Source organism: Macrotis lagotis, chromosome X, assembly GCF_037893015.1.
Source record: "Macrotis lagotis isolate mMagLag1 chromosome X, bilby.v1.9.chrom.fasta, whole genome shotgun sequence".
Lineage (NCBI taxonomy): Eukaryota > Metazoa > Chordata > Mammalia > Peramelemorphia > Peramelidae > Macrotis > Macrotis lagotis.
In genome coordinates, this window is record NC_133666.1 from 331,389,015 (window position 1) to 331,414,761 (window position 25,747).

Sequence of the window (25,747 nt, forward strand, 5' to 3'; positions counted from 1 at the left end):
TTTTTTTATTTATTTAAGGCAATGGGGTTAAGTGACGTGCCCAAGATCACACAGCTAGGTAATTATTAAATGTCTGAGTTCGAATTTGAACTCAGATCCTCCTGATTCCAGAGCCAGTGCTCTATCTACTCTACCACCTAGCTGCTCCTCACTCATTACTTTTTGATCTGTCTGGGTCTCTTGGTTTCCTCATCTGGAAAAGGAAGGAGTGGAACAGGGTCCCCTTCTTGCTCTAAATCTGGGCTGAACCTGAGTTTTTCTATTCTGACTACCGGGGTGTGGCAGGTGTAGCTGAGCTAAGCACATTCCCTTCTTTACAGTAAACAGTTCTGTGAATTGCTTTATCTCCTCAAGTTCAATGGTGTTGTACAAAACTTGTCTTCGTGGCAAGCTCCCAGGTGAGTCTCTCTAAGGGTCAATCTGCAAACCCAACCATAGGTAACACTGGGAGTTAGAGAAAAGTCTAAATAGAAAAAATAGGAAACCATCAGATTGCTTGCAAATCCAAATTCATCTTCTATGACTGTCTACTTAATTTCAACGACACAGTAAAAACAAACAAATAACTCCAAACCCAACTCCAGTTGTTTCTTAAACCTGGAGAAGACATGGGGGTGGGTGGAAGGAGCTAAGCAGAGAGTAGAAATACTTTATCTTCAAACATCTGGAAAAGGTATATGGCAAAAGTATTAGATTTGTTTGGCTTACCTGTAAGAGAACTAAGAACAAATGAATGGGTAGAAGTTGCAGAGAGAAAGAATGAATCTTCAAGGAAGGAAAAACTTTCCAAAAGGAGAGCCACTGGAAAGTGGAATGGGCCACCCCTTAGGAAAGCAATGAATTCCTCTCACAGGACATTTTCAAAGAAAAGGCTAGATGAACGTTTATTAATCATGTAATCTGTAACAAGTAATCTGTAGGTCTTGGGATACAAATATAATTAAGAAGGTCCAGTCCCATCCTCAAGAAATTTAAATTCTAATGAAAGAAGATAGCATATAAAATGGAGCTCTTTGTTCTCATCAAGATAATACCTAACAGAGCTTCTGTAATATTCTTGGTCTCCTCCCAATCAGCTATAAATGAATGTGCCCTAGAAAAGCCCTACATCAAACCTGCAGTCATGGCCAATGATCCCTTTCTTTACCAGAGGGAAGTATGACCATCTATTAGCCACCAGTTCTTTAGAAATCTTTTCCTCCAGCAAATGCTCCCAGTCCAGGGTCCTGGCTCCTATCCCCCAATGCTTGATCCTTTTCAACCCACTTAAGAACTCAATTCAAAAAGAAAACTTTCAGATTTTACTGGGTGTGCCCCACTTTCTTGGTCCCTGGTCAGTTGTGCCCAATTTGATCTGGAACCCTGGGTGACCTGTCCTATTTCCACCACCCTCCCTAATTGTCTTTCATATTATATGTCTCCTCTATAAATATCTGGCTTACTTTCCTGTCTTGTGTGTTCTGTGCCTGGATTTTGGTACTCTGAGCCTTCCAAAGTCTGCATTACAACTGTGTTGTAGCCCCTTTAAGAAAATCCTGGTTGATTTTTGGGGAAAGGGCTTTTTGTTGGTGTAGGTAACTTGGTTGGGCACTTGGGAGTTGAACAGTAATTAAATGCATTAAATAAAATTGTGGGTTTTTTAAAGTATACTAATCTGTTTGTTCAAATGCCTACATGCCAGTGTCTCCAGAGAACCTGACCAATAGGGTGTTTTACTCTTCTTTTTACAGAGAGACTCAAATAGAGAATCTGGCACCAGGGATCCTTGTATAGATTTATGATGGGCATTGATGGACTTTGGGTCATAATAAATACATTATACTCAGTCATTTGGAATGCTTTCCTCTGCCAAAGATATATAAAAAGATAACACTCCCCATATACTGAGTAATTGACCTGCTGTAAGTAGGAAGTCATCTCCCTTTTACTTGAGGGCATGACTGCATTTGTAGAAAAAAAGTGATAGAATGGTGAAAAAAAAATCAAACATTCAGATGGGTTCCAAAACAGAACACATCCTCATTACTGACAATGTCTCCCATGTCCAGTTATTATTCAGTCATTTTTCAGTCATGTCCCTTCATGACCTCATTCAGCATTTTCTTGGCAATGATACTGGAGTGGTTTGCTATTTCCTTTTCTACCTCATCGTACATATGAAGAAACCAAGGCAAACAGGTTTAAGTAGCTTGCCCAGAGTCATAGAGATTGTAGGTGTTGGAGGTCACATTTGAACTCAGAAAGATGAATCTTCCTGACTCCAAGCCCAGCATTCTAGCCACTTAGCCAAAAATGCTTGTTTTATTTTTTCATGTAGATGTACCCTTTAAGAAGCTTCAAATCATAGAAAAAAGGAAAATGAGAACAGAGAACAGACAACTGCTAATTAATCTAGCATTATCTTTCCCAGAAAAACTTCCAACTTCTCTTATTCTGTCAAGGATGACATCATCCCTCCCAGGTTCCTAAACTTTGAGTAATCCTCAACTCTCTCCCTCCCCTTCTTATCCAATCCTGGTAGATTTTCCCTTCATAGTCCCCGTCACATCTGTCCCCCTTTCTCCAAACCACACATCCATCACTTTCAGGTGTAATGTTGCAACAGCCTAATTAGTCTCCAAGGTTGAAGTCTCTTTCCATCTCCAATACTTCTTCCACAAATGTTAGGCATATTCATAAAGTATAGGACCGATCATTATGTTCCCCCACCCCACTCCATAAATCCCAGCAGCTCCTATTGCTTCCTAGGTCAAATATTAACTCCTACCTGATATTTAAAGCCCCAATTTACCTATAATTGCACATTATTCCTTTATTTTATGCACTCCATCGTCCAGTCAAACTGGTCTTATGATTCCTTAGTCATTTCATCCCTCATTCCCTTGCCTTTGTGGAGGCTTTCTCCAATGACTGGATGCAAGTCCTCCATAACTTGGCCTCATAGGATCCCTAGGACAAGGTCATGGGGCCAGATCAAATGCCACCTCCTCCTGAGGCCTTTCCTCTTCCTCACAGCTGTTATTGTTCCTCCACCCCACCCCATTACCTTGAACTTATTCAGTAAGGATATTAGGAATGTCCAGATTCCCTTTTGATAAATTCCTCTTAAAATTTTATTGGAGGGGTGGCTAAGGTGGCACAGTGAAGAGTTCAAATTCAGTCTCAGACACTTAATAATAACTATCTAGCTGTGTGGCCTTGGGCAAGCCACTTAACCCCATTTGACTTGCAAAAAAAAAACTAAACTAAAAAAATTTTAAAAATTTATTGGAATTATTGGGAAACTCCTGGTTCCAAGATTGTTCTTTCCTTACAGAATATAAGCCCCCTAAGATCAGGGACTATCTTATTTGTGCATATATCCTTAGGACCCAGCAAATGCCTGTTGCTTAATAAACACTTATTGATCAATGGAGAATAATTTTTCACTTGGTGATGTATCCAGAATTTCCTCCTTACAGAAGCTCTTTTGTTATTTGAGGCAGTGAATATTTACTTTTGTTTGGGGGTTGTTGGGTTTGGGTTTTTTTGTTAATTTATTTTTAAATTTAAATTTTATTTTTCCTAATAGTTTTCAACATTCATTTTCTGTAAGATTTTGAGTTCCACCTTTTGGATTTTTTGGGGGGGGGGGTTGTGAAGCAATGGGGTTAAGTGACTTGCCCAGGGTCACACAGCTAGTAAATATAAAGTACCTGAGGTCAAATTTGAATTCTGGTCCTCCTGACTCTAGGGCTGGTGCTCTATTCACTACATCACGTAGCTGGCCCCAGAGTTCTACATTTTTCTAGCTCCATCCTTTTCCTCCTCCCTCCCCATGACAGCAAGCTATTTAATATAGGTTATACATAGTCACATTGAACATATTTTCATTTTAGTCATGTTGTGAAAAAAAGAATCAGAAGGGAAAAACAAGAGAAAGAAAAAAAGGTAAACTAAAATTTAAAAAGTCAAAATAGTATATTTTGGTCTGCTTCACACTCCATAGTTCTTTCTCTGAAAGTGGATGGCATTTTCCAACACAAGTCTTTTAGAACTGTCTTTGATCATTGTACTACTAAGATCATCAAAGCTGTAAAGGTGTACAATGTTCTCCAAGTTCTGCTCACTTCACTCAGCATCAGTTCATGCAAACCTTTTCAGATTTTTCTGAAGTCCAGTTGCTCATGATTTCTTACAGAACAATAATATTAATTCCATCACATTCATAAACCACAATTTGTTCAGTCATTCCCCAATTGATGGGTATCGACTCAATCTCTAATTCTTTTCCACTCCCAAAAAAGCTGCTATAAAAATATTTTTGTATTTATGAATTCCTTACCCTTTTTAAAGATCTCTTTGGAATATAGACCTGAATAATAATAATAAAAATAATAAATAAACTAGGGGGCAAACAATAGCTAAGAGTGCTGGACCCGGAGTCAGCAAACCTCTTTCTGAGTTCAAATCTGATTGCTAGTCAAAATCACTTAGAGGTCTCAGACACTAGCTGAGTGACCCTGAACAAGTCAATTAACCCTATTTCCCTCCGTTTCCTCATCTGTCAAATGGGTTGGAGAAGAAAAATGGCAAACCACTCCAGTATCCTTGCCAAGAAAACCCCAAATGTGGTCATGAAGAATTGGATATAGAAGACAAGGAAAATGACTATAGAAGACAAGGAAAATGACTAAACAACAATTTTTTTCTTTTAAGATATTTTCCCACAATTACACGTAGACAATTTTTAAACTTTCATTTTTAAATTTGAGCCCATTGGACACCTTAAAATTGCACAAGATCAACTATGATTGGACTTAGTTCTTCTCAGAAATAAGTGTTCAAAGGCAATTGTAAAAGATCTGCAATGAAAAATGTCATCCACATGCAGAGAAAGAATTAAGGAATCTGAATGCAGATCACAATATACTATCTTCACCTTTTTGCTTTTCCCTTCTCCTGGTTTTCCCTTTTTGTTTTGATTTTTCACAGTGTGACCAATATGGAAATAAGTAACACAAACATCCATTTTATAACCTATATCAAATTACATACTATCCTAGGGTGGGGAGAGGGAAGAAGGTGAGAGAAAACTTTACAAAAACTAATATTGAAAATTATTTCTCTATATATTTACAAAAATAATGAAAATTTGAGCTCCAAATTTTCTCTCTCTCCCTCCTTTATTCCCTCCTCCCTGAGACAGGAAGCATTTTGATATAGATTATACATGAACAGTAAATTTTGAGAACTTCTGCAATTGGCATAGTCTCTGTCCTCGGAATTTAGTATAGTTTAGGGGAATTATTATACACTGAACAAAAAGAAAACTAGATGCCAAAATCCTTAAGATCCAGAAGATATGAGAGAAAGGATAAATGAAGAAAGGAGAAAAAGAATTTTACAAAGGCAGTAAGTATAAGACAAAGGGGAAGCATTCCAATAGATCTGAGATCTTTGCATCTGGGCATTCTCTCTGATGATATAAATTCTCTTCTCCACATTCTTCCATGAATTCAGCACTGGGGACTACTCAGACTATGGAGTTCATAATTTTTTGAAGTTGTGAGAAGTACCAGAGGCTATCGAATCTTTCAATGTAATGGCTCATCTTGTTCACTCACACATATTCTTCTTGCCATTCTCAATTTGGATTCTCCTGCACATTTATTTGGTTTTGCTGTGTTGTGCCTATTCATTTCCAGAATGGGCTGCTCCAATATCTTCTGAGAGATTTTAAGCTTCAGATGTTTGGAGACTGTGGTAGTCTAGTACTCACCAACATACACTGCATTAAAAAAAATGGAGCTTTGTTTGAAAGAGGGGTTTCATTAAAAGAACTTTGTGGTGTCCCAGCAGTAAGAAGTGATGCTTCTTCTTTGTTCTGAAAGACCATGACATCAGGAAGGCGATGCCATGACAAGCACATGAATTGGATTTGGGGGCGGGGGGGGGGGGGTGCTGTGCTAAGTCAACAGCCTCACTTTCTCCTCCAGAGCTGTCTGGGTCCAATGGCCAGATATGAATCAGGATGCCAGGAGATGGCCCTGGATGGGAATGTGGCCATGTTGGTGGAAATAACAAGGATAGATGTGAAACATCTGGGTGTGGACGTAGAAACAACAGAAGTTTGGAAATTCTTTGTTAAGTGAAGTGGATAAGGAGCTGTAGTTGCCATTAGGGAGACCTGAGTGCAAGACACTAACTGCCCATCTTGGGCAAGTCCCTTAAACCCCATTTGACTCAGTTTCCCTATCTTTAAAATGGGAATAATAATATAACCTGATTCCTGACTCATAGCAGGTACTATAAATACTGTAATGTATGGAAGAGGTGAGAGTGAGGACCTAATGATGGAGGTTGTAAAGTGGCCAGAAGGATTATAGTACTCGACAGAAATGGGTAATGTGTGTGGTGCATATATAGGTCAAAAAAATAAATTTTAAGACCTGTGATGCATGTCATAGTGAGGCTGCTCAGTTGAGGCTAAGCACAAAAAAAGGGGAGGGGAGGACTTTTACTTCCTGCCCTCTGAAGAGCATGGTGATCTGGGGTAGGGGGTGGGGTCAGAGAGTGAGGAGGCTGGAGGGGGAGAAATTTTCCAAATTTTCCTTTGCAGGTGCTCATATTGGGGTCTGCTCCCAGTTATTACAGCCCTGAGAGGCTAAAGCTTGGTGAAGAAGGGGAAAAATTGAAAGTTTAAATGGCAGCAAGATGGGTTGGAGAAGTGGATTGGCTGCAGAGGGTAAAGTATATGTATGGTTGCAATGGAGACAAGTCTGACCCAGTCCTTAGATTGACCACACATCTGTTGAAGTTATGCCATGGTTTTCACTGCTATAGAAGGCCATGGATGTCTCTCTAAATCTATGACTCTATGATTAATCAATCAACAAGTATTTATTAAGTACCTTCTAGATAACAACTACTCTAAGTACAGAGATATCAAGATATCAACAAAATAATTCCTACTCTCAAGGAGCTTACATTCTAACACTCCATTTCAATGGACACAATTCTAATTTAAATATGGAGAAGATAAAGAAAATGTTCAGTTTCCTCACCTGTAAGATATAGAGGTGGGGGAGTGTATGAAGAACCCTAAGGTCTTTTCAAGTTGTAACATTTTGTATTTTCAAGTCAATACAACAGCTGGGAATATTCCCAAATGGAATGAGGTACCATTAGTAGCTAAGTAAAGGATATGTTAGAACTGGCAAAAGCACCATATTAACTAGAAGAAAATCAGTCCATGGTATAGACCCTGTAGAGTCAGCTAAAGGCAAAAGCAAGGAAACATGGGCCTTTTCTTACTGTGAGATAAACTGTTAATGAAAAAAGGTTTAGTTTTAATTAGAGACTGAGGCAGGGAACAGAGGCACTCTAATATAGTAGTATTATTCATCTCAAATCAACACCAGAGAAATGAATGACTCAATTGTCTAATCTAATATCAGTTTGAAATCCTGAGAGAGGGATGGATCCAGTGCATATTTCAGCATTTGCATTGTAGCCCTTGGGATCTTCCGGAATAACTGCAGTTTGCCTGTAAAGAAATAATATTAGATGAGTCTTTACAAATCAAACAATTTTTCTTATCTTCTGTCTTGCAACAAACACTCAATCCTGAAATTGTTGGGGGGTGGAGGAGAAGAATGTCTTGTGAACTTTGGAGTTTAGAAAAGTATTTGGTGGAAATTTTTTTTCTGGGTGATGGAAAAACTTTATATAATATATCTTACAAAGTCCCCCTTTTCTCTTCCCCATTCTGAGCAGCTAACAAATGAATACACTAGAAAGTGTGATCCAGAAGCATGGCAATGAAACAAGATACATCCTAATGAGATATAAGAGAGCTGGGGATTACAAAAATGACCCTTTCTAGAATGCTCAGATGAATAAACCTCAAGTTGAGAATGGGAGAAGAAAGAGAGGTTGATATGTGGAGTATTTTGAGTCAAGCAAGAAAAGGATATTCTATGGATCTAAGAAATCAGAGGGTACAAGTCCAGGCCAGGAACTTTAAATGTAGGAGAGGATTAATAAACTTGAGGGCTACCTAGACTGTGCCAAAAATATTTCATAATTCATAGGATCTAAAGCTGGATATAAGTATCTCAGACCTAAACCTATTCCTTTACCCAGCAACATCATTACAGGCACCAGGGAAAATCCTGTACCCAGAAAAGACTGAGAGCAGAAATTTTGTTGTTAGCAAAGTATTGGATGGGAATGCCCAACAACTGAGAGATGACTGAAGAAACTATGAATTAATAAAATGAAATACTATTCAGGCATAGGAAATAATAAATATGAACTCAGAGACACTTGGGAAAATTTGAATTATCTGATCTAGTGAAGCAGTCAGAACCAGAACAATTTACATGATGGCCACATTAATGTGAAAACAAATCTTAACTTCATAATTCTAATTAATGTGACTACTCATGACTTCAGAGGACTAACATTGAATGAACCGCAACCTCTGCAGAGGGGGAGGGAGAGATCCCTTCTCCTAGCTCTTATTTGGGGACAAGCCGGGTCTTTAGTTCCACTAACACTGAATTTCAAATGTGGTTGGCATTCCTTGCATTTACATTGTTTAAGTCATTATGATCTTCACTTCTAATTTTTAATGGTATGACCTGGTAGTTATACTAAATCTGTAACTTAACTTTGGTAGTATTATAATTTAATTGTTTTCTATTTCTTTATGGAATATTTGTATCAGTCCCAACAAATACTGAATGTGCTTTGCTAAATGGATTTTGTTTTATTATGCTATAGATTTCTGCAAGTTTATTTTGTAGTCTGTAACTTTACTGAAGTTATTAACTGTCTCAATAAGTATCATTAATAATTACCTAGGATATTTGCAGTAAATCAACATGTCATCAGAAAGTAGTTTTGTCACCTATTTTCCTATAATGAAGCCCTGAATCTTGTTCTATTCTAACTGGTATTGTTAGCATTTCTAGGACTATGGTTAAGTCATTTTTCTATGGTTAAGTCATTTTTCAGTCATGCCTGACACTTTTTTGACCCCATTTGGGATTTTCTTGGCGGAGATGCTGAAGTGGTTTACCATTTCCTTATCTAACCCATTGTACAGATGAGGAAACTGAGGCAAACAGGGTTATGAGATTTGCCCAGGGTCACATGCTTTAATAAGGTTCTGAGGTTAGATGTGAACTCAGGAAGATGAATCTTCCTGACTCCAGGCCCAGTAACCTCTCCATAGTGGCATTTAAGTGTCCTCAAGAACTATATCAAACAATAATATGAGGAGAAGGGATAGCCTTGCTTTACACTTGTATTTACTGGTAAAGTTTCTAGTATATCCCCATCACACACAATGCCTGTTCCTTGTTTAAGTATGAGAGGAATCTAAGTCCTCATCAGGGTCCCATCAAAAGACTTCCCTTACAGGGACACAGAAAAATGAAATGACTTAACCAAAGTTGTGTGACTACTAATAAGAGTAAGAATCTGATTTCTGGACTCTTAAGCTCAGCTCTCTTTTCTGTAAGCCACAAGCATACTTCTAATAAGTACCATGTGCCTTTCTTCCTATTAGTAGGGCTTTTGTGATAGTTAACTATATTCTCTAACCCAGGCTTCCTTATGAGCAAGTATAGGTACTGAGAGATGACCAGGACTAAGGGTTCAATCTATAGCTAAGGAAGCCTTAGAAACTAGCTAGACCACAACAAAAGCTAAATAAGCAACTAGATGGCAGAGAAAATAGAGTGCTGGTCCTAGAGTCAAGAAGATCTGAGTCCAAATGTGGTCTCATTTGACCCTGGGCAAGTCACTTCCCCCATTTACCTCAGTTTCCTCATCTACAAGATAATCTGGAGAAGAAAATGGGTGCAGTGCATACAGCACCGGCCCTGGAGTCAGGAGTAACTGAGTTCAAATCTGGCCTCAGACACTTAATAATTACCTAGCTGTGTGGCCCTGGGCAAGCCACTTAACCCCATTTGCCTTGCAAAAACCTAAAAACCTAAAAACCTTAAAAAAAAAAAAGGAAACCACTTCAGTATGTCCTCCAAGAAAACCCTGAATGGGGTCACTGAGAATCAGACACAATTGAAAAAGACTGAACAACAGAAACAGTGCTACACACATTGAAGTTGAAGTCTTGTCTTCATTTGAACAACACTCTTAATCCCATGGCCTCTAATCTTTTCCTTTCTTTATCACACTATTTAATAAACACAAAAAGTTTGGCAAACATTAGCCTATACAACTTTAGGTTTTAAAACATGGCAAAAATTTTAAATGCACTCATTTGCTTACTCATTTTGAGTGTTCCCAGAACGCATTTGTAGATCATTCTGTGATTCACCAACTTCATCAAGAAAGCATGATAGCAGAGCCATTGTGCGGCTTCCAAAGGAAATGGTCCTGAGGCTCCTCTGGCACCCAGATTAACTCCTGAAGACACAAACATTGGAGGTCAAGACTGCACAAGCTAATTTCACTATATTCCTAGTAACTCTTATAGGTACACATCTCTCTTTCTATATAGAGAGGGAGAGAATTTACTAATAAAAGTAAGCACAAGTAATAAATATTCATAGCTAACATTTTTTTTTTTACTAAAAATACTAAATCTAAGATGGTAGCAGCAATTTTGTCTTATTTTCTTATGTCCCTTCTAAATTTCACATTGCACTCTTCTATATATTTTAAAATATTTTGTTGATGGTTTTCTTGTCCTTATTTGTTTCATTTTTCTCCTCTTCAATTCTCCATTCCCTAGTAAAAGCCCTCCCTTAAAACAAATGTTCAGCTAAGGAAAAAAAATTTATGCTGAAATATCTGGATGAGAAAAATATATGTGAAATATTTGGATGAGAAAATGTATGTGACCTTCTGACCTACAGTTTTTAGAACTATACAAAAAATTTTCAGTGGTCAGGCCAACATTGCCCTGCTTGTCTGCATCTCTGACAAGTATAGGGCAGGTTGGTGCTAAGGAAGATCTCATTGCAGAAAAATATTACAGTATTTCTCTTAGGAATTTGCTTAAATACATTTCTGAATGGGGTCTCTGACATTCCAAGTGACTTTTCACAAAACCAAAAAGCCCCACAAAACTCCTTTATGGACTAAGATCATCAAATTATAAACTTATTTAATCTTTTAAGTTCTTTACATAACATAACATTTAGAAAGAACAGCTCTGGTCAGAGATTCTCATATATGTTACTCAAAAGGGATACTACAAATTGAAGGAAACAACAATTACCTTGTCAGCAAAAAATACAAGAATCAAAAAAATGGGAGGAAACCTCCCTAATCAAGGAAGGTCATATAATCTTGACTCCTTATTAAAAGGAGGGGCTAAGGAGAAAAGTCAAGTTTGGGGGGTAGAGTACCTCTTCTTAGCAATCCTATTTAGATTTATTGCAAGATACTCCCCATGCTAGTATGATGAGCAATGGAAAGCTCAGGACATCACATCACATCTTGATAAAGCTATAAAGAATAACTATGCAAGCCATACATGATCTCAGGAAGCTGCCTCCCCTGTCACTTGACAATTGCAAAACTGTCCATCAGGATCATCCTAAGTGTTTATATTAGTACTTTAAATGTTCCTGGAACATCATGAATATCAATCAACTGCTTAGCAGTAAACATCCATTCACTTTGCAAAATAGAAGGCAATGATAATAAAAGAACCACAGGATTTTAGAATTAGAAGGGACCTATGAAATCAAACTAACATTTTACTGATGAAGAAATAGGCCTAGAAGTGTAAAATGATTGCTAATGTGTCACTGGCAAAGTGGAGCTGAAATTTGGGTCTTCTGACGTTCAGTCCAGTACTATTTTTATTATTATTGTACAATGTTCCATATGTCTACTTCCTTGTTCTGGGATGAAGTCACCCTCTTCCAAGAAATTGTAACATCTGCATTATTATTATTATCCATTTTTTTCATTTATATCACACCTCTTCTACAAGGCACTCCCATTAAATAGTAATAGCTAGTATTAATGTACTGTATCTTCACAACAAATTTGGAGGTAGATCCTATTATTATTCTCATTTTGCAGGTAAGGAAACTGAGGCAGAGGTTAAGTGACTTGCTTAGGGTCACAATGTCAGCAAGTATGAGATCAGTTTTGAATTCAGGTCTTCCTAATTCTAAGTCCAACTCTGTCCACTTTGCTAGCTGCCAGCAATTTTTAGGAAATGTACTTCTTGAAAAATATATGTCAGGGAAAAAAATAAAACATGGTACACTATAATCAGCTTATAATTTAAATAAAGACAGAAAACTGTTCAGTTATTAGTTTGTTCATGGGCTATTACTGTTCATTATGAAAGGAAGCTATTTTGGATTTGATAGTCGATCTCTAGATATTCTAAATCCTAAATGTCACACTAGACATTGAATTAATATTCCAGTATTTGTTCTGGAAGCCTAAAGTATTATTAATTCAATAAAGTGACAGTTACCTTTTGGAATCTCTGTATCAAAAAAAATGAAATTGGAAAGTTTACTACCTTGTTCTTTCTTCTCCCCAACAGTCAAGCCTTTATCAAACACTTGCACATTTAAAGGAACTACTAAGAAAACCAATTCATCACAGAAGTCTATAATCATAGCCCAAGCCAAATAAGGTCCAACTTTGTCTGAACCCACCTGGATTCTTGGCTTTCAGAATGGAATAGCAGCATGATATAATGTCCGAAACGATTGAGAGGAAAAAACCAGGGTTTTTTCTGACTTGCTGATTAAATGGCAGTTTGAGAACACATGCATGAAACCTAATAAGAGAGAGTTGATTAGCATTATAAAAATCGAAAGTCCCTTGTAGATCTAACCCCCATGCTAAAGCACACACAAACCACAAACAGAAATGTCCCTCATCTGCTCATAGCAACTGCTAGTTCTGGGTTTGTGTTCTGACTGTTCTAGTATCAAGAGGTAATAAATATCTCAAAACACAGAAGTTCAGAGTGTTCCCCTGAGTTGCGCATTCTCTGGCCAGCTGGAGGCAAGACTCCTGGGGGGAACACCCCTCTGGCTCCCCCTCCACAACACAGTGGCTGCAGGCAAAAGCAGTCTACCCAAGGCTCATTCTCTTCCCATTTCCCACCTACCCATGCACCTCATCTCCCTCTCAAAACCACTCCAAAGAGAAAAGGGAAAAGAAGAGCCAATAGTAGAAGAATAACAATGATAAAGGGTTTAATATGGAAGAGGATTAAGAGTATGGTGAGCCAAGGATCCTAAGACCTGTTCTTGGGCTGTACTTAGACATGGAGACAGTCACATGTTCAATCCACTTGGAACAGACACATGCACGCATATGCATATGAAGGCATTCACACACACACACACACACACAAACACACTTCATTTGGGTCATTTCAGGTAGGCTGATTTTGACTCCAAAAACATTCTGAAAGTACCAATTATTATTCTCCCTAGGGTAAAAAATTCAATAGTAAAAAACCAACCTAACTTACTAGTTTTTGTCATTGTACTTCCTGACCTAGAGGGAACTGATGGTTTTTCTAACTCACTGAAAAGTAGATAACTAAGACAGTTTTTAAGGCAAAGTGTGTGGCAGGGGCAGGAGGAGGGGGAAGGGGAGGAGAGGGAGATAGCCAGTTTCTTTGTGAAGCTAATGCCTAAAAAAAGACTTCTATTATATACTAAGTGATAAGATTATAAATAGATTACTGCTTTTGGCTAGCTTCTCTTTTCCTGCCTCTCCTCTTTGTCCTCACTCTAAGAGGAAACATTAACCAATGATCAAAATACTTTCACAGGGCATGCTTCACTTGTTCAGCTATAAAGTCATCAAGAAGTTAGTTTTCTGCAATTAAACTTCCCTTAACTTGGGATAAATCTGGGCTAGGAAAATGTGCGGGTCAATGTCCGGTCTAGTGGTCCAAAGGCTGAGTTAGAGAAATGATCGGGTTAATGAATGATGTTTCTTGGCCTTACAAGGAGAGCAAAATGCTGTTTCACTATGGAAAGATCTTCAAATCATAAATTCAGAGGATAAACATTGAAGAGTCCTTCAGAGGACATCTAATACTAACTCTTACTTGCCCCCCACCAGTCAATCCATGTTGTTACTATTAGAAAGAATGAATTCTCTTTTACCTTCTAATTCAAAGGACTTACTACAGTCTATCTACTGCCCTTCTCTTTCAGGTAACAGTCAACAGAGAATTGGGATTGTTTAGGAAATTTGAAGGTAAAAGTGAAGATGAAAAGTTGGTGGCTCTCTGATAAGATTCATATCTAAATGGCTGATAGAGCCCTAAACTAAAAATATAATAAATTCATTTAATCCATTTTTCGGTAAAAATAATGTCACATTCTCAAACAATATACTGTATTTAGATCTGCCAGGTGTGTCTCAAAATGTGCACATGTACTATGTATTAAAATTATCACTACAAAATAATTTGACAGAGAATATACCATAGAAATAGCTATATTATTTCAGTGAGTTTATATTAATTCAAAATCAAATGAATAGGACTCAGTTAATAAAAGAATTTTAGATTGCTGAGGGCTTATAAGACCCAGAAAGTCCAGGCATGTTGAATGATGCAAAAAATTTGATTTTAATTTTACTTTGTAAAAAATCTTTTTACATGTAACTGGAGAAAAAAATAATAAATAAAAAAGTACTCAGATAAAACTTCTCAGTTTATTTGAATTTTCTTATTCCCTTAACTTCCAGGTAAAACTGTACCCAAAACACCATTCAAGATGGATTATTTTCTCCCCAGGCTTTTTTTTTAAATGCTAAGGAATTAACAAATGGGCACATTTTATTGGAGAACTTAGCTCTTCTTCTTTCTTCTCCTCCTCTGGATGTGCTAGAACTCTTCCATTTCCTAGCCTCTTTAATAAAACAAAACCATAACTCTTCTTTCTTTCATTCCCTAGCTAGTTTAAATACACATTGGATTAGTTAACAGCTGAATAGTACTTTATTATTTACAAAGTACTCTCTATGCTCTAACCCCTGGTGCCAAAGAAACCAAAATTACTTAGTCCTGTGAAGACTTATATCTTTTAGAAATAACACCAAAAATGTTGTCAGATTCATCAAAGGGAATTGCAATGCTAAAGCAGGAAATCAAAAGAAAATTGGAATAATAGGTAAATTGGTCTTGAAGCACACAAAGTGAAGGAGGGCAGAAACAAAAAGAATTTTATCAATATAACTTGTGGGTCATAAGAAACACTTTTTCAACAATCCAAAAGGCACCTAAAGATATGGTTATCACCAGGTGGTTAAAAGAGAAATCAGATATTTTATAATCATCTCTATACAGTCAGTTAAAACAAGATCTGAAGCTGACTGTTGATTATATGTTTATTTACTGCAAAATTCAGTCTTAGATTGAAGAAAGTAAAGAAAACCATATAGGTATTACCTAAATCACATACCTTATGTGATTTGAAGTATAAATGATAAATAAATAGATTTAAGGAATTATATCTAGTAGATACACACCTAGAGAACTACGGACAGAGGCTGACAATATTTTACAGGAAGCAGCAGCAAGAAGCATTTCAAAAGTAAAAGAGCAAGAATGCAAAATAACTGATGAGGTTTTTACAAATAGCTGAGGAATAAAGGAAAGGAAAAGGAAAAGAGGAAAGATAAATCCAATTGAATGAAGAATTCCAGAACAGCAAGGTGAGATAAAGTTTTCTTAATTGGGCAAAGCAAAGAAATAGAAGAAAACAACAGAAATAAAAGTAAAAAGCCTCCTGATGAAGGTGAAAGAGCAAAGTATAAAAGGTGATTGATCTTGGCTCCTAGTCCCATTACTTCCTGGCAAATAGAAAAGAAAAAATGAAGCAGTGTCAGATTTTATATTCTTGGGCTCAAATATCACTGCAGTTGGCAATTACAGCCATGAAATTAAAAGATACTTGTTCCTTGGAAGGAAAAGTGATGGACTGGATACTAAAAATCAGAGGCATCACATTTGCCAACAAAGGTTTATACAGTCAAAGCTATGGTTTCTCCAGTAATGAATGGCTGTGGAAGCTGTATTATAAGGAGTACTGCTTGACAAAGAATCAATGCTTTCATATTTCATATTTTGAAAGTACGCTGGATAGCAGGGGGATCAAATCAGTCAATACTTGAAGAAATTCGGGTCATTTATTAGAAGGTAAAATAGCGAAGTTGATGCTTAAATACTTTGGGCACATAATGAGACAATAGAATTGACTGGAAAAGACCTTGATGTTGGTAAAGATTGAAGGCAAAAGGAAAAGGGAACAGCAGAGGATAAGATAGATAGATAGTGCTGTGGAAACAATGAACATGAGCTTGGAAAGTCTTGGAAGATAATGGAGGATATCTACAGCCCACAAGATCATGAAGAGTTGAACACAGCTGAACATCCAGAAGTAGGGAGATGTCAGAAAATGATGAGCTTAGTTAAATCTTTTCCATATCAAGTAGAATTTCTCTTTCCTTCTTTCTTTCTTTCATCTATCTACCTACTGAGCTGATATCAGCTTTTAAGATTTACAAAATAATTCATAAGCATGATTACACCCACTCTCTTAGAATGTAAGCTCCTTGAGGGTAGTGATTGTTTTCAATTTGCCTTTCTTTGCATTCCCAATGTTCAGTACCATCCTTGGGAAATAGCATGCATTTAATAAATAGGAACTGACTCCCAGAACTATTGTACACTAAATGAGAACATAAGGAAAACTTTGCAAACTTTTGAAACATGGAAAAAGAAATATACTGATTTGTCCATGGTCCTGCAATAGTAAAGAACAGATTAGGTGGGAAAACTGGAAGACAGTATGGCAGAAATTAGGATCTAGACCAACAGCTCATACTCTATACCAAGATAAGATCGAAATGGGTGCAGGATTTAGACATAAAAGACAATATTATAAACAAACTGGGAGAACAAGGAATAGTTTACCTGTCAGATCTTTGGAAGGGGGAACAATTTATGAACAAGGAAGAGATAGAGAACCTTATAAAAAAAACTGGATAATTCTGATTACATTAAAGTTTTTATACAAATAAAACCACTGTAACAGAGATCAAAAAGGATGTAGTAAACTGGGAAACAATTTTTACAACTAGTGTTTCTGACAAAGGACTCATTTCTAAAATGTATGGAGAACAGAGTCAAATTTATAAAAGAACAAGTCATTCCCCAACTGACAAATAGTTAAAGCAATTCTCAGATGAGGAAATCAAAGCTATCCATAGTCATATGAAAAACTGCTCTAAATCATTACTGATAGAGAAACATATTATGTAATTTTGCTATCTCTAATGCCTTCTTTCTTCTCTTTGCATCTGACTCCTCTCTCACGTCATGTTCAATTTCAATCTATGTGTCTCATGGGTGCAAATGTAAAACCTATATCAGATTTGCCTTCTGTTGGGGGAAGGGAAGGATGGAGAAAAATTGTAAAACTCAAAACCTTGAAAAAAATTGATTGGTAGAAACCACCTTTGTATATAATTGGAAAACAAACACATATATAATGAAAATAAATAAAAGAACAGAGCAGGGAATGAAACCCATGTCTTCCAGCCCTAAATTCAATCCTTTTTCCAACACAAGAAGGCTGCCTTCCTAGTTTCCTCTCCTACAACTTACAATTTAAAGCCTTCATGTCTAGCTCCAAGTACCATGAGCCTAACTACAAGTAAAGATCTATGCCAAGGGCAAAAAATTGCAGGAATACAGTAGGTAGAAGTATGCAGTAAAGAGCCTGATGGGAAAACAGGCACTGACAAAATAGACAACCCATCAAGAACCAATAGAAGAGATTCTTACTTATATTTCAAGGAAATATAAAAAATATATTTCAAGGAAATATAAAAAAAAAGCACAACTGTTGCTTTTTCAGAATAGTTCACAAATTAGTAAGAAGCAACCCTGTAAAAACAGCTGTTGAAAGCCCAGTTCTGATGGTGTATGCCTCCCTCTTGTGGGGTAAAACAGAAATGGAATTCATTATGGGTCATGTGGACATACCTGTAGGCCTGCAGCAAAAATATCTTGTAAACATTTATGTAGACAGTTTGAAGACTGTTCACCTGGACAAGAAGAAGCAGAACAAAAAGGGATAAGATTTATAGAAATTCATTCTTTATCGTCAATTATCAAGAAATGGGATAAAAGGAAATCTTTGGTGAAGGAAAATTCAAAGGTTCCAACAACCATGCTGGGACCTGTGAACCTTGCTATCCACCCTTTGATGACCCCTTAGGACTCCTGGGGATTTGCATCTGCCATGGAACTGAATCCTCTTCCTCTATGTGGTCTCCTCCCAACTAAAGTGCAGAGTACTTGACAACAGGGACAATCTTGAATTTGCTTGTATTCCCTAAGCTTCCCAAAGTATTTAGCAGCTACCTAGTGCTTAATCATAATGTTTTTTAATTAATTCATTCATTCCTCCAAGTAAAGCCAGTTTTTGGTTACCTAATTATTCATTTCCATAAGATTGTTTCGGGCAAGAGGGAGGGAGGGAAGGAAGGAAGGAAGGAGGAAAGAAAAAAGAAGGGTGAGAAGGAGGAAAGGAAGCAGGGGGTTGAAGGGAAGAAGGGAGTGAGAAACTGAGGTAAAAGAATGAAGAAAGATTACTAATGGATAAAGAATACCTAAAGGGCTGAAGTTTTAAAGGAAGCTTAAACCATCAGAAGGGAAGAAAGAATGGAGTTAATAAAACTCTACCAACTGAATTCAATTCATAAGTAGACTGATATTTTTGGTGGGAAGGATCACCTATTCTCTCTTTCCTCAGCTCCTCACTGATAACAGGAAGGAACTGAACTAGAAAGAGGTATCAAATTTGTCTCCTGGTTGTCCAGGCAACCTATCAGATTAAAATCTATCTGGAAAGTGTTAAATTAAAATACATAAAAATACAACACAACATAGATATTGCTAATTTGCAGTTTTGGAAGTCATAGTAGCTAACAGGGATAGTTTCTGAGTCTGACATCACTGGACAAGCTGATCTTAAAGGTCACTTCTGGTTCAAGACCTATAATCTTTTTCTACCTATTATTTGGCTTTTTTCTTGATACCACCCCCTTGAGAATGGGAAGGAAATAAGTCCATTTTGCTTCTTGTAAGCAGAATCAGTAGAGAAAATATGGCTGTAATGGCTGCAAATGATGAAGACCAGGGATAGAGATAAAGTCAATGTCTACCATGAGATTTGCTAATCAACCATGGGTTTAAACTAAACCCACATTAAGAACTGGCTACTCAACTGGATAGAGTACTCTTCTGATTTAAAGGTTTTTGCAACCATTTCTAGATATCCCTTTACAGCAGTGAAAAAGAATAGGGATTATTACTTCCCTACTAACAAAGGAAGTCTTAAATCATGCAATGCTAGAATTCACATAAGAGGCCTGGAATCAGGAAGACCTGAGTTCAAGGGTGGCCTCTGACATTCACTAGCGGTGTAAACCTCAGCAAGGCACTTTGCCCAGTGTGCCTCCATTTCCTCATCTGGAAAATGAGTTGGAAAAGGAAATGGCAAAACACTGCAATATCTCTGCCAAGAAAATCCCAAAAAGATTCAAAAGAAGAGTCCAACATGACTGAAACTACCAAACAACAACAGAATTCACATTTCGGGCTTTAAATGTATACTTTACTTGCTATAAACAACCACAAGCACTGAATCAGCCAAAGCTCAAAACACAGGTTGTAACAGTTCTGACAAAGCTTTGATTCTAAGAAAGACAGCAGGCATCGGGGGGAAGTCATCATCTGGAAATGAAAGAGCTCACCTTCAAATCCAGAAATAAGCCATTACACTTCATCCTGAGCACCGAGAGCAGCTTGTTCCGCATGTTCTCCCCAGCTTGGACATTGTTGTCAAAGGAAAGGCTGGTTCTCATGGAAGTATGGGAGTAGCTAGGAGAGAAAAGAGAAGACCCAGGTTAGTCGTTCAGCTGCTCTCCTCCTGCCTGCCCCAATAGCTGTTATTCAAGGAAGCGATTCTTCAGTAGATGGAGTCAACAGAGACCTGGAGAATGTGAGGGAAGGGCAAATGCAACCTCCCTTCTGCCCAGACACTGATGGAGGCAGCCCCGGACCCTGGACTGAGAGCATGGGGAATGGCAGCTCCCCAGTCAACCTGAGAAGCAAACACAGTGGAGGTGCAGCCTGGAGACTGCTCCCACAGGAGTCTCAGCCACACCTACTGAAGACCCAACAAGAAAATTCTTTTCAACAAAGTCTTTTGGCTTGGTCAATTGGGCCAACATCAGAACAGATAGGATTTTCCTCTGTGGAAATGACATGAAAGAAAGGCAGCTTACTATCCACTTTGGTGCTATACCCTAAGGCCCATGGGACTCTTCCATTTGTCTTGTCACAATGCTTACTGTGTGGTAGACACTCAATATGTATTTCAATGACTGACTGAGGGAGAAAACAATTTTTATTTGGTGCTGCTGCCTTCTCTTGACATTGTTCTAGGGGTTTCCCAAAGAGAAGAGACATTTTCATTCCTGACTACCCAACTCTACAACTTGATTTCCAATGACCCTGTCTACCTAGACCTCCTTATCTTGTCAAACAATGCATCAAAAACCAAACTCATCCCCCTCCCAAAGTGGATCATCTCCCAATTTCTTTTACTGGCACTTTCCTAGCAATCCAGGCTTATAATCTTGGATATATTTTTGAATATACTTTCTCCTTCACCTCCTATATCTAAATAAGTCTCAGTCTTCTTGACTCTATGTTTGTTATCTGTTCAATACATTTTTTTGCTCTCATTAGTAATCCTCATTTAAGCACTTATGCCGATACAATTTCAAGAACTCTCCTAATTTGAATCTTTGCCTATAAATTCTATCCTTCAGTTCATGTGAAATTAATCTTCCTAAAATTTTGATCAAGTCAAATAATAACTCATTTCTCTACACCAAAGTCTATGCTTACAGGATAAAAACCTCCTTAGCCCAGGATACTCAGAAGATCTTACTTCCAACACTCCCTCAAAGGTACTACAGCCAAAGGAGTCTCTTCATTATTTCACAAGCAAAGCTTTGCATCTAATTTGATGTCCATGCCTAATGTAATCTTTCATGGCCTACAGCAAATCTTGACTTTTTCACAATTTCATATTTGAAAAGTTGACAAATAAATTTTAAGAATTTTGAATTTAAAAGTTAAAAAAAGAAAAATTAGGGAACAGGTCTTTGTGTTACACATTTTTGTTAATTCCCTTATGGTGAAATACGATACACTCTGCTCTTACTCTAATTCTATTCTCAACGGCTTTATTTATACAAAAGCATTTTAATTTTATGTAATTAAAACTACCTTTTTATCTTTTAAGAATTCTTTTATCCTAAGAATTCTCTCATAGCTGTAGTTAGAGAGGTATCTTAGCCTATTGTCTTCTAATTGTTTTGTGATATGAGCTTTTATAACCATATACCTTATAATTAAGTTTATTTAACATAATTTACGTTCTGTAGTTTGTCAAATAAAGGGTACAATATTATTTCTATTTCTGGCATAAATAGCATATTCAATATATCAATATTTCTGGGTTTTGACTAACATAAAATGATTTTAACAATTAATGCTTTATAACTTGTTAGAAAAATAGTAATACATAGTGCAGTAAGACCTACATTTAAATCTTGACTCAGATACTTATCAGTTATATGAACCTGGACAAGTCATTTAACCTCATGTCTGTAAAATGGGCGTAACAAAGTCAATTGTATGCAAGAGTTGCACAAAGCTTCAAGCTGAAATATGAGTGGCTAATTTAATTCCATCAGTCTTTTTTTCCCTTTTTATTTCCCTGGAGATTCATCCTTCTCAACAAATCATGAGAGAAGGCAGAGCCAAAAAGGTAGAGTAAAGGCAGGGACTCAACTGAGATCTCCCTCAAACCACTCCAGAGGAGAAGAGCAGCCCCAGACTGGGGAACAGGAAGCCAGAAGAGTTTAAAAAGGAGTTTGAAAATCAAGTAAGGCAGTTAGAGGAAAAATTTGGAAAACAAATGAGAGAGATGTGGGAAAAATCATGAAAACTGAATCAGCAACTTGGTAAAGGAGATACCAAATTATACTATCTTAAAAAGCAGATTGGGTCAAATGGAAAAAGAGGTTAAAAAAAAAAGTGAGAATACTTTAAAAACCAGAATTGACCAAATGAAAAGGAGATATAACAGCTCAATAAAGAAAATAATTCCTTAAAATGTGGAATGGAGAAAAGCAGAGCTGAGAAATCAAGAAACAATGAAAAAAACCCCAAAAGAATGAAAAACTGAAGAAAATATGAAATAACTCAATTGAAAAAACCTTACCTGGACAACAAATCCAGGAAAGATAGTTTAAAAATTACTGGACTACCTGAAAACCATGAGCACAAAAAGAGCTTAAATTATCTTTCAAGAAATTATCACGGAAAACTGGCCTGATTCTAGAAGCAGAAGGTATAACAGAAATTGTAAGAATTAACCAGTAAACTGCCAGGAATTAGTCAAATTTCAGAACTCTTAAGTCAAGGAGAAAAATACTGCAAGCAGCCAGAAAGAAGCAATTCAAATATCATGGAGCTACAGTCAAGATAAAACAAGATTTAACAGCTTCAATATTAAGAAATTGTAGGGCTTGGAATATGACATTCTGGAATGCAAAAGAGCCTGGATTACAATTAAGAATAAACGACCTAGCAGAACTGAACATGCTCTTTCAGGAGAAAACATAGACATTCAATTGAAATAGAGGACTTTTAAACTTTCCTGATGAAATGACCAGAGCTGAACAGAAAATCTGATCTTCAAATATAAGACTCAAGTGAAAGGTAAACAGGAAATGGAAATCATAAGGGAGTTAATGATGTTGAACTGCTTATATTCCTGGATGGACAGAGGATACTGATGACTCAAATGAACTTCTCATTTATTAAAAGTTAGAAGGAGCATAAATAGACAAGGCATAGGTGGGAACTGAATTTGAAGAGATAATATATTAAAAAGATGGAGTTACTTTTGTGAGAGAAGAATGTACTGGGAGAAAAGGAAAAGGGAGTTAATGGTGTTGAACTGCTTATATTCCTGGATGGACAGAGGATACTGATGACTCAAATGAACTACTCATTTATTAAAACAGTTAGAAGGAGCATAAATAGATAAGGCATAGGTGGGAACTGAATTTGAAGAGATAATATATTAAAAAGATGGAGTTACTTTTGTGAGAGAAGAATGTACTGGGAGAAAAGGAAAAGGGGAGGATAAGTTATTTCACATAAAAGAGACAAGAAAAAGCTTTTGCAGTACAGAGGAAGAGGGGAAAGGTGAAGGGAAGTGAGTGAGCCTTACTCTCTCATCAGAACTGGCTCAGAGAGGGAATAACACACTTAATTAGGTATAGAAATCTATCTTACCCTAAAGGAAAGTAGGAGAGGAAAGGGATGGAAGAAAAGGGGATAGGAAGATGTGGTAGAAGAGAGGGCAATCAGATGAAAAACACTTTGGAGAGAATGGATGAAAAACGAGGGAGAATAGAGAGAATTGGATGGAGGGAAATACAGATAGCAATAGCAATGGCGGGAAAAATATTGAAACAAGTTTCTCTAATAAAGACTTCTCAAAAATGGAGAAAACTGAATCAAATTTATAAAAAAAATAAGAGCCATTCCCAATTGATAAACGATCAAAAGGAATGAACAATTTTCAGATGAGATTATCATCTGATTGCTATTTAAATCAATTTTTAAAAATGTCCTAACTCACTATTGACAAGAGAAATGCAAATTGGAACAATTCTAAGGTATTCATATTGACTAAAAGGACAGAAGGAGAAAAAGACATGTTGGAGGGGATGTAGGAAAAATGAGACATTAATCACTGCTGGAGAAGCTGTGAAAGGATTCAACAATTCTGGAGAGGAATTAGTAATTATGCCCAAAAGGCTATAAAAACCATTCCTACCCTTTGACCTAGCAATACCACTACCAGACCTATATTCCAGAAGAGATGAAAAAATTGGAAGGAAAAGATCTTATGAGGATAAGGATATTTATAGCAGCTCTTTTCTGGTGGCAAAGAACTATAAATTGAGGAGATGCCCATCGGTTGAAGAAATTGTGCTTTGTGATTAAAATGAAATAGAACAGAATGCTCTCAGTAAAAAACTTGCATTAGTAGATGAAATGGGAAATGTACTAAATACAAATAGCAATGTTGAAGGTTGATCAGCTGTGAATGACTTAGCTTTCTTTACTCAGCAGTACTGTGACCCAAGAAAACTCTGAAGGACTTGTGATAAAAAATGCTATTCATTCCAAAGATAAGAGATGATGGCAAATGAATACAGAGTGAAGTATGTATTTTTTTAAATTTATTTTGAGGCTTTTTTTAGAACGCAGTTATGATTACTTTTACAATATGACTATTGTGTAATGTTTTTCAAGACAACACAATTTTAATCAATAACTTGTTTTCTCAATGAAAGGGATTCGAGTAGAAGGGAGAGAATTTGGAATTCAAGGTTTTAAAAGTCAATGTTGAAACATGGTTTTTGCATGGAAGTGGGGAAAAATAAAATGAAATATAAAATGTGAAAAAAATAAATGAATCATTATTTTGTCTAGTTTCATAAGATATTCTCTCAATAATCTGAATGCATTGCCCTCAATCTATAAATTAAGTTATTTTTAATTATATTAGGATCAACCATGAAAAGTGAGTACCTCTAATATTATTTAAGTCTCTTATTACTGCTATAAAAAGCAGTTTATAATTGTATTTTATATAAATCTTACAGATGTTGCCAGGTCTTTTGCATTTTGCAATCTATGTAGAAACAAGATATCTAAAGGAGAAATTGGAGATAATCAATAGAAGGAAGGTTCAAGTGTTACAGGGATTAGAAAAGGATTCTCATAGAAATTAATATTTTAATTGGGGCTTACAGCCAGGAGGCAGAAATGAGTAGTGAGGAATTCTAGACTTGAGAGTCACTCAGTGAAAATGTCTAGAATCTTAATCAGTAACAGCTATAAGAATTCTGGAAGCTTTTAAAATTTGACTTTGGAGGACAATAATGGGCATAAACATTCCAATATATGTAAAATAGTCCAATAACTAAAACCAGGCTTTCAGATACAAAAAATAAAAAAGGTGATCAATATTTAGAAGAATTTCTTGATAATAAAATAGATTTAAAAAAACAACACTCAGTAACTATAGCATCTTTTGGGAAAAGGAATGAGTGTAAAGAATTAACCAAATATTTAATTAATTTCCACAATAGCCTAAAAATAAGGAAAAGGATTACTAAACTTATAGTTGAATATGAGGAAAGCTGAAATACAAAAGGTTGGATTTGAAAGCAGGTGAGAAACAGAAACAAGATGTGACTTTCTGAATTCTAATATTAAATAAAAAAAGGAAATTTAAAAAATAGAATCTTGTGAGAAAGTTAGAAAAACTTAATCTATGTTACCAATGTCTAAGCTTAAAGTAGAAAGCCAATATATTACATCTATGAGAAGAAAAAAATTCTGCCTATAAATAAAAAAATTCTCCTCTTTAGAAAGTAAATGCATAGAAATACCTCTGGCATCTCTGGAACATAACTTCCCTATCGGGCCATCTCCTAAGGTGTTCAGACTCACAGATAAATGCAGACAACTGCATTAGTAGCAATCTCCCCTTAATGAGGGAAATGTGCATTTTCTAAAGGCATAGTCCATCAAGTTGAAACAAAA

General features: G+C 36.5%; 1 protein-coding gene across 4 annotated transcripts in view; it reads right to left on the minus strand.

The window, feature by feature from the left end:
- Positions 1-6,863: 6,863 nt before the first annotated feature.
- Positions 6,864-25,747, minus strand: part of TERT (telomerase reverse transcriptase) — a 53,277-nt gene continuing 34,393 nt past the window's right edge. For all 4 annotated transcript variants that reach the window (XM_074207449.1, XM_074207447.1, XM_074207448.1 and 1 more), the window contains 5 exons: positions 19,792-19,918; positions 18,017-18,078; positions 12,648-12,772; positions 10,285-10,422; positions 6,864-7,528 (listed from right to left, as the gene is read on the minus strand). In XM_074207449.1, the coding sequence (XP_074063550.1) occupies positions 7,425-7,528; positions 10,285-10,422; positions 12,648-12,772; positions 18,017-18,078; positions 19,792-19,918 (556 nt within the window). In that variant the 3' untranslated portion in view covers positions 6,864-7,424. The remainder of the gene's footprint in view (positions 7,529-10,284; positions 10,423-12,647; positions 12,773-18,016; positions 18,079-19,791; positions 19,919-25,747) is intronic.